At 45.1% G+C, this 9,548-nt stretch overlaps 1 protein-coding gene across 2 annotated transcripts; it reads left to right on the forward strand.

The window, feature by feature from the left end:
* Nucleotides 1-2,710: 2,710 nt before the first annotated feature.
* On the forward strand, nucleotides 2,711-6,966 carry wdr73 (WD repeat domain 73). Of its 2 annotated transcripts, none has more exons than XM_027275367.1 (8): nucleotides 2,711-2,904; nucleotides 3,839-3,906; nucleotides 4,320-4,405; nucleotides 4,526-4,614; nucleotides 5,243-5,310; nucleotides 5,458-5,622; nucleotides 5,711-6,082; nucleotides 6,269-6,966. In XM_027275367.1, exons 1-8 carry the CDS (start codon nucleotides 2,798-2,800, stop codon nucleotides 6,505-6,507), a joined length of 1,194 nt encoding a protein of 397 aa, XP_027131168.1. In that variant the 5' UTR covers nucleotides 2,711-2,797; the 3' UTR covers nucleotides 6,508-6,966. The 2 variants fall into 2 exon arrangements, with proteins under 2 accessions (XP_027131168.1, XP_027131169.1); XM_027275368.1 differs by having other exon boundaries at nucleotides 5,714-6,082.
* Nucleotides 6,967-9,548: the final 2,582 nt, after the last annotated feature.

The raw sequence follows: 9,548 nt of genomic DNA on the forward strand, positions 1-9,548 counted from the left end.
AAGCCGCCGGACGAGGCGACCAATCACAGTGAACTGATGGTGACATGAAGGCTGCTCTCCGTGGTGCTGAAAGCTTGAGCGCCCTTTGGGTGGCTCGTCCCCCAGAGATGACACACTGAGGACATTGGACATGTGTGAGCTCACCATGTTCGGATCAACACACACCTGTGAAGCTGTGAAACATGAACTAGGACTGCAGGCGCATAAGGCAGGCATAACAGCTGCCAAGCCTGATGGTAAAAAGAGAGTGCCGGAGGGGAAATGTCACTTCTCCCATTAACCAAACGGGACTATTTCAGTCTTGTGATTTTCTTTTACTTTGTACTTTTTTTGTTGGATCACAGGCTGCTTTGATTTGATGTAAAGAGTAACATTTCTAATAACTGACAGCCTGACGCTTTTATTTGTTGTTTGTATCTTTGCTGATGTGCAAAGCTTGCACTTACAATGCTCTTCTCTGTTATGTTGACGGGTTTTATTGAGGCACTGCAACAGTGCGCTATTGTGCGGCAGAAGAAAGGACAGAGGTGAAACAATAAAGCAACAATAAAAAGTCATTTTTGATTGGAGGCGGGCTTTGGCACAAGCTACTTTTCTGAGGGCGTTTGTTTCATTTCACTTTAAGAAAAATGTAGAAACATACTTTGTCCTCTTCACTAGGCTATACCTGAATACAGGAATATTCTGGGGGCCAGATGGGAAGCTCTGGCCCGGGCCGTCAGTTGACGTTCACTGCTCTACACACTAGTATCTTCACACCATCTGTCCTCTAGTACAATAGAGACAATACAGTAAAGTCTGATTGTTCACATTTGAATATAAGCCAGGGATGTCCAAAGTCCGGCCTAGGGGCCAATCATGGTCAGATTTCATGCTGCCCTCAGCTTCATTTTTATAATAAATCATTTATGGCCTGGTAGGATTGTCACATTTTTTTTGGTTGACGAAATGAAGCTTTTGAACCTTTAAGGACAAACTGCTGCTGTTATATATCTGCAGATGTGACACTAAATATGACTTCATGAATGATTTTGTTAAAGAGAAGAGACAGAGTGAAACGTTTAAAACTTAAATGTTAACAGACTTTGTATTAATCATTATAAGTCATGTTTAAAATGAACATGAGGTTCAGATTTATCAGCTTCATCCAGTTTGACGTGTTCATAGAGTTTATTCTGTGATCTGACTCCAGATGTGACAGAAAGAAGAACTGTTAGATTTGTTTACGCCTGATTGGTTTAGATTTGGTTACGCTGTCATTTAAAAAATGATAATTATGACAATGAAATTAAAATTGTTAAAACATTTGTTTGTAACTTTTATTGGTAATTTTTTTTCATGTTAAAATGTCAGTTTGGGCGTCTTCACATTGTCAAATCTGACCCTCTTTAAAAGAAGTTTGGACTCTCCTGATATTAGCGGGTTAAATGTGGAGAAGTCATTTCAGGTTCAGTGTGATTAATAAAGTTTCTATATATATAAAAAAAAGTGGTGATGGGAAGTTCGGCTCTTTATAGGGAGTCAGATCATTTGACTCAGCTCACCGAAAAGAGTCGGCCCACTCGGTTCTAATTTGATACAGAATAATTATACATACCTCAATTGCCTTTGAAACATTTTAGCATGGGAGGTGTAATAGCAGGAGTCTACTAAAAAATGAAATCTGTAAGTGTTTTACAGATATAATATATATATTTATATTTATATCACCACCTTCTTTTCAATACAAATCACAATTATTACCCAATTAGCAAAATAAATAATTATTACACACACAGATCTAATGAAAATAAATAAATAAATAAATAAATAGGGGAACATTTATTCAACATGAACTCAAATAAAATGCGAAAACACTCAGGTTTATTTTAGTTATTCTACCATAAATGCTGCCGCACAGTTAGAACTCATTTGCAGGATCTTCCTGGAGATTTCATATATTCACAAAGGATCGAAACGTTGTTTGTTTCATTCAAACTCACTAACCAGTGGCGGCTGATGAAATCCCAGACTGTCCACCTGAGGCTTCAGTTTGTGCGCCTGTACAGCGATCACACCCAAAACTTCCAGAGTCCAGACGATCATAAACCCTCGATGTTTTCAATTAAAGAAATAAAATAACAAACAATATTTTCTGAACTTCAGAACAGCACTAAGCCCTCGCTTCTCTCGTTTTCCCTCCATTTCTCCTAATCCTGCCCCCGATTAACCACGTTCATCTATAATAGAAAGAAAAACAGATTGACACCTGAACACCCAAACAAACAACAAACCACGACAAGAGATGTTCAAGGACACAGGAAAACACAAGACCCTCATAAAACAAAGGTAACAGGGTGCTACATATACCTTTAATAATTCAGCCAAATTAACTGTTTGGACTTATGATTTGTATGTGTACACAAATTGCTTTCATTGCGTTTACAGGCACTTCTAACTCTAACTGAAAGCGCCCAATGAATGCACTGACTCGCTTGTGGAACCACAAAGCAGATAGAAACACCTTTTTATTAAAGTTTTAAAGGTTTATTGACTGTTGTTGAAGCGCAGTCCTCATGTGTCTGTGAGGTCTTTGTGTTTTCAAACTGTCCGCGATCACTCAACGGCTCACGCACGCGGAGCCGGCTCCGTGAACCGACTCGTTCACGAACGACACATCACCGGTTATGAAGATGCTGTAACGCGGCTGTCCGGCAGGGGGCGGCGTGACTCGGTCCAAGGGCTGAATGACCCGCAAAGAAACGGAAGAGGAAGAAGGAGGAGACAACAACAGACTCACGTGTTGGACACGGAGGACATGCAGGACACGGAGGACATGCAGGACATGCAGGACACGGAGGACATGCAGGACATGCAGCAGTCTGAGGACGTGTTAGAGGACTGGTTCATCGAGTCCCTGAAGACGTGAGACGTGTTTAAACTTGAAAACGGAAACGTGGAAGTTTTTAATCTGTCCTCACGTGTAAATTAATTTCTCTAACAACAACAACAACACGTGCTCAGCGGCTTTTATTTTGAAATTATCTCAAGCCAAAGCCACGTTTTCTGTTTTGTTGTAAACTTTGAATTAACACCAATTAACGCTAATTAACAGATTTATAGAGACGTGTCATGGTGATCACTGTGAGCCGAATTAAAGAGCTGATGCTGCTGATTTAAGAAAGTCATTCATGTTTTATATGTCGCATGTGTGTGATTGTTTATGAGAGATTAAATGTTAAATATTGGATTTTTATTAAGGAGTCTGGTGTAAAATTAAAGAAATAGTCTAAAAGTATATATCTATATATATACTATCTATCTATATAATAACTATATATATAGTAATTATTGATATAGTATATCAATAATGTGAACACAGACTTCACTGATGAGCAACATGTCAGTGGGATTATTATGTGGATGTTTTAACGAACACTTCACCTGTGTCTGTCTTCAGGTTACCTGTGAGAGCTCAAGAGTTCATGCTTCAGGTTGAACGTGTTAAATAACAGCAACACACACATAATGAGTAATTACATAATAATAATAATAATACATTTTATTTCATAGGCGCCGTGCTGTCACCCAGCAAATAACAGAAACAAACAAAAAGAACCATAAAGTATCAAATTACAAGAGTACAAGGTGGTTACAGTTTGTGTCCCACAGCCTGTCCAGCATTTATCTGAATATGTTGGACACGATCGCTGCTGTCCTGAAGAATCTTCTCATTACCTTCTACCTGAATTCCCGCCATGTGTTGAAGAGTTTCGTCAGGATTCATATGTAAAAATATTTCTTATTTATCTCTGAATCTCTAATTAACTCGTGAACTTCACCTGCTTGTTCACTCCAGGTACAAAGACCTTCACGTGTATCAGCTGGAACATCCGACACGGGTCATCGAGTGGACGTCAGGGAAGAGTGAGTCAGTTGGTTTCGTTGTAACGGACGTTCACGGCGCCGCTCTGCAGCGACAGTGTTACGGGAATTTTTAAAGAAGAACCCTTAAATAAGGAGGACTGGGTTCAAAGTATCAAAGTTTAAGCTGAATTTATTATTCTTGTACAAGAAGGAGCGTTTAACAGTGCAACACACAGAAGTGGTCACAGAGAAAAGGCTCCTCGAGGAGCTCTAACTTTCTCCAATTCAGCATAATCTAAATGTCTCCTGTCTGTTCATACATCAACCTGAACTTTACCTTGAACATTAATAAAGGGAAGTGTCCTCAAGACATGTAATAAAGAGGAACGCACACACACATCGTATGATTTAAAACCTCTGAATAGCAGTGTAATCCTAATTTTAATGACAGACTGTGTGTGTCGTGTTTCCAGCCGTGTGTGTCGCCGGATACAGTTCGTCTAAAAATGAAATTCTGGAGCTGCGTTTGCCGCTGAAACTCTTCGCTGACGAAAACAAGGTGAGAAACGTCAGATCAGTCCAAACGTCGTGGTTTGATTTTATGAATACGACATCCAGATCATCCTCTGTGTGTGTGTGTGTGTGTGTGTGTGTGTGTGTGTGTGTGTGTTGTGTTCAGGGTCTCTGTGCAGAACGGGATTTCAAAGTTGTCCACGGCGGCTTCACAGACGGTCCCGTTCGCCGTCTCAGACACGTCCCAGGAACACGGTGAGTTTCTTTGTTTAGTTTGATTTCTGCATTAATGAACTCGTTAACGTTGATGTCACAGCGAGAAGCTTCAGATTCAGTGACACACAAACAAAACAAACAGGAAGAAAAACGCTCTTTATATAACGACAGTTCTCACCGTGAGCAAACAACAAAAACTTCTTTAAGAGGCAGAATCACGTCTGCTGTGAGCTCAGAGAGACAAAGACGCAGAGCAGCAATCGTTCGTAATAAAAACTATAATTAAAATAGAAATCTGACTATTTGTAATTTAATGAGGATGATAATAAAAGTATTGGACGTCATCGATCGATCCACCACAACCTGCGAGACAAGAAGGCAGGAAAATGGAAGTTAGTGAGTGACACGTATCTTCCTCCAGAACCAGAACTGGGAGCTGGTTCTGCTGAAGGCTCTGGGTCCCGTTCCACTTTTGGAGACTATAGGAACCACAAGGAACCACCAGGAGCGCAGTGTTCTAATACTATGAGCTCTTTAAGATCAGATGGTGTCTGACTGGTGTTCTGTATGTGAGTCACGGTGTGTCGGATCAGAGTGCAGCACAGAGAAGATTAATGTGACTTAATTTGAATATTCATTTGAGTTAACGTGCTGCTGCTGCTTTCAGGTGTGTCGTTACCAACGACGGGCTGAGCTCGGACCTGCAGGTCTGGGACCTCGGAGGAGACGACAGCGGTGAGTTTAATTTAAGACCCGAGACCTGAAGACGTGTTGAGTGTCTGTCACGCTCCGTGATGTTCTGAAGAATTCACGTCTTTGTCTCTTCGAACTGAAGAAGTAGTTCCAGTGAAACTGAATGAATGTCTCATCGTCCAATGACAGACGTGATCAGGCAAACAGGAAGTGTGAAGGGGAGGCGGAGCGTCTCAGAGGGAGGCAGCCGGGTCGCAGCTCGACTCTCGTCGCGGCCGCGAGTTCTTCACGGCGCTCAGAGCGGCGATGTCCAGCTGAGCGAGCTGACCTCAGGACAGCCTGTGTATAAACTGGGTAACCCTCCGCGATCCGTCACGTTCAGCTTCAAAGAGTCGAAGTCAGAACTCGACGTCTGACTCCTCGTGTGTTGTTTTCGTCCCAGCAGAGTCGGACTCGGCAGATCCGGTCGGTTCCCTCCATTTCGTGACCGATGCCGTCTTCGTCGTCGGCTGCTCTAACGGGAACGTTCATGTCGCCGACACTCGGACGTCTGACGCTCCTCAGCTTTCGCCTCCGCCTTCGGGTGAATCCGTCACCTGGTGGACAGACGTCTCGGCGGGTCCGTCCTGTTTGGATCCGTCCAGCTGCAGGATCGTCAGACTCTCCTCGTCCGGACTAGCTGTGATTTCGGACCTGAGGAAGCCGGGAGGCGCCGTGAGTCGAGCTCAGCTGGACGTCCAAACACGTTGCTGCAACGTGGACGACGTCAGAGTGTCGTGGGCTCCGTCGCTGGACGACTGTATCGCAGTGTCGGGTTAGTTCAGCTTTCCTCTACTGGATCAGCACCGACTGGTTCAGGTGGTTGCAATCTGCAGCCTCACCACTAGATGCCACTAAATCTCGCTCACTGGATCTTTAATGTTTGTGATATTCAGCAACTCCAACCCTCGTAATAAACTGTCATTCGATGAAGTAATCATTTGTTTCCTACCTCCTCCAGGTTTCAGCGGAGCGGTTCAGATCTACGACACCTCAGTCTGGAGGGCGGAGCCTGAGGAAGTCCGTCCGCTGTTCGAGCATCGTGGTCATGCAGTGTCCTCGCAGTCCGACGACGGCGTCCCCGTCTTCGTGACCTCCCACGTCTGGCATCCTGAGCGGTCTCGGACGCTGCTGTCCGCGGCCTCCGACGGCTCCGTCCACGTCTGGGACTGGGTCGACCAATCAGCTGCCGATGGCTGAGAGGAGACGTGACCTCTGAGGATCTGTGGATTCCTGCGCCGCCTCCAGTTCTCACAGCGAAGACATCGAAACGTTTCTGTGCCCCAAAAATCCAACTTCAACTCAAAACAACGACAAATTAACAAAGATTAGACGAGATCAGATCAGAAACAGGAGGGGTCAGTTCACCGAGACGAAGTCAGGACCAAGACCAGAGTGCGTATCCACCAAACTCTTTGGGTGGAGGTTGAGTATCAGACACAGTTGCCGAACTCGAGAACCAAGACCGAAGACTGCAGAACCGGCGCCATCCACCAGTTTAAAGATGAATGTTTCTGCCTTTTTGGTCGTTGGACACAAAATCCGACGTCTGAAAAGTTCAAACTTTTGTTCAAGTCTTGTAATAAAATGTGTTTCCATGTTTTAAAATCCCGACTCGTCTCCGTCTCTTCTTCTTCGTTCGTTGTTTTGATGAGCTCGTTACTGAGTTTAACCGAGCGCGGCTGTAAATTGAAGCGATCACTTTATAAGATAGGAACGTTTTCTTAACAAAGAAGAGGTCCATCAGGTTTCCAGCAGGATTTACTGATTGATCGCCATTAACACGAAGCTGAAGAGAGTTTCATTCCCGGTTGAACGGAAGACCTCGTCACCTTTACACTTTAGAGACCAAACAATTAAAGCCCTGCTTTTTTTTTATTCTGTTGTTCTGATCCAAACACCGTGAAATCGAGCAAGAGATTCAACAGATCTTACAGGGACATATCGACTGACGCTCAGACCTTTAATGTGTTCTGGTCACAAACATGCAGCCTGCTCGGTGACGGGGACAGCCGGAGTTGAATTAAAAGCCGTGAGCGAGTATTGATCATCGCGTGTTTCTCTCTGTGCGTCTTCACAAAAGAACGAGAGAGAACATTAAAACCCAAAGAGGCTCCTGACCTCAGAGTTTAATCATCAAAGAGGACCCAGAAGAAATAATGAGTTTCTGTGATCAGCATCCGGCTCAGGTGGAGAGCATTTCACGCTCTTTGTCGAGCGGCTTTGACCTCGGACCTTCTCTTACTAACATGACATTTATTTTGTGCGTTCGACTGTAAAATGTGGCGGCTGCTTCAGTGTCTGTATTGACTGTCAGCTGAGCTCTTCAGAACTCAAAGTTAAATTGGATCTGAGGAATGAATGCAGAGAATAATCCCTGACACGGTGTGGCGAATGCTTTGAATACAAAGCTCGAATGACTTGAATAGATGTACAGCCTTGACGAGAGGTGGCTCTTGAATCCATCAAAGTCTAAAGTTTGGACACGCGTGGCGTCGAAACGGCTCCAAAGGAAGGCGCCCAGGAGGATCCTGTTCGGATGTTGAACCACCATGTGAAAGAGCAGCGGCTCTACTCCGTCCGGACGTCCGCCGACCCAGCAACACATCCCAGCTCCTCCTGGAGGATCCCGAGGCGTTCTCAGGCTAGATGCCAGGTTCTGGGTCTGCCCCGGTTGGAGGCACCCAGGCAGATCCGGATCATCCCAGCCACCTGGTGGAGGAAGCTTGTTTCAACTGCTTGTATCCGCCATCTCATTCTTTCAATCACTACCCAAAGCTCATGACCAGAGGTGAAGGTTGGAACCAAGATGGACTGGAAGATCGAGAGCTTGGATTCAGTACAGCGGCGCCGGTACTGCAGACACTGCACCAATGTGCCGGATACTTGAACTCCTCCACTCGGGCAGGCGTCGTATTTCAGACCCTGAACGCCTCATAATGACTAACTCTGCCATCAGTGCAGAAACAGGCCGAAAACTTCATTTTAACCAAAGAAATGGAACAAGGCTGAAGTTCATCTGAAGCCTTTCTTTGCTTCTGAACGTGTCATTAGACAAACTGCAGTCATTTTCTGCAGAGCCCTCACTTTTCCCATCAGTGTGCCGGTTCCACTTCACTCCTCAGTGTTAAACTCAACTACAGTTTATTTCTCTGCTTCTCTGAGTCAGCATTTGGTTTGGTAATAACAGATTGCAGCCGATCACCTCCTCGACGAGCGAAGGATGCTCTGCAGTCTACCCATGTTCTTTGGCGGAGGCAGCGGAGAACCAGATGGTGCTGAAGGAGACGACAGCAGCTGATCTCACTGCCTAGTCCAGCAGCAGTCAGCCCAGAACCAGAACCAGACCCAGCAGCAGCTGATATCACTGCCTAGTCCAGCAGCAGTCAGCCCAGCTCGGCGTCTGTCTTTCAGCCTTTTATTTCACCAAGCTCTCACCAACCACTAAAAGTCAGTCCCACATTTACTCTTGTCCGGCGGCTTCTTGCTCGCTCACTCTCTCCTTTTCTCTTCTTAGCTTCCTCCGTCAGCGTCCTCTTCACTCTCTTCTCCTCTGCCATCATGTCCATAGAAGCTGCTGAGCCTGGTTACCTCCTCTTCCTTCTGTTGGTACAAACACTCAGTTCGTCAGCTTGGCGGTGAGCTCAGAGCGACGGGTACCCGTCTGAGCTAACATGAGCTAACAGCAGCTAACAGACTGAGCTAACATGAGCTAACAGCAGCTAACAGACTGAGCTAACATGAGCTAACAGCAGCTAACAGACTGAGCTAACAGCAGCTAACAGACTGCGCTAACAGCAGCTAACAAACTGAGCTAACATGAGCTAACAGCAGCTACAGCTGCTTCTTGCTCGCTCACTCTCTCCTTTTCTCTTCTTAGCTTCCTCCGTCAGCGTCCTCTTCACTCTCTTCTCCTCTGCCATCATGTCCATAGAGGCTGCCGAGCTCCGGTTCTGGTCACGTGAAGATACCTGAAGCCTTTTGCACAAACTTCCTCTGCCAGCAGCTTTGACAACTTTGGCAGAGTTTCCCAGCAGCTCCTGGTGGTGGATGTTTATTCTCCCGTCATAACTCTCAGAGTGTTGCCAGTGTTCATCATCCATAAACTGTTTCTCCTTTATTAAACATGCAAAAATGCAAATCCAAATTTAACAAGCTGACAAATCACAGCAGATGTCTCCAGTTGGGATGTGACGTAACTCTCCAGGTTGCTCACAAACAGAAAGCTGTAGCCGTGGAAG

The sequence above is a fragment of the Larimichthys crocea genome, unplaced genomic scaffold (genome assembly GCF_000972845.2).
Source record: "Larimichthys crocea isolate SSNF unplaced genomic scaffold, L_crocea_2.0 scaffold107, whole genome shotgun sequence".
NCBI lineage: Eukaryota > Metazoa > Chordata > Actinopteri > Sciaenidae > Larimichthys > Larimichthys crocea.

Coding starts and splice junctions, on each gene's coding strand:
- wdr73 (XM_027275367.1), top strand. CDS start 2,798: ATGCAGGACACGGAGGACATGCAGGACATGCAGGACACGGAGGACATG. Junction 3,907..4,319: donor CGAGTGGACGTCAGGGAAGA/GTGAGTCAGTTG, acceptor TCGTGTTTCCAG/CCGTGTGTGTCGCCGGATAC. Junction 4,406..4,525: donor TCTTCGCTGACGAAAACAAG/GTGAGAAACGTC, acceptor TGTTGTGTTCAG/GGTCTCTGTGCAGAACGGGA.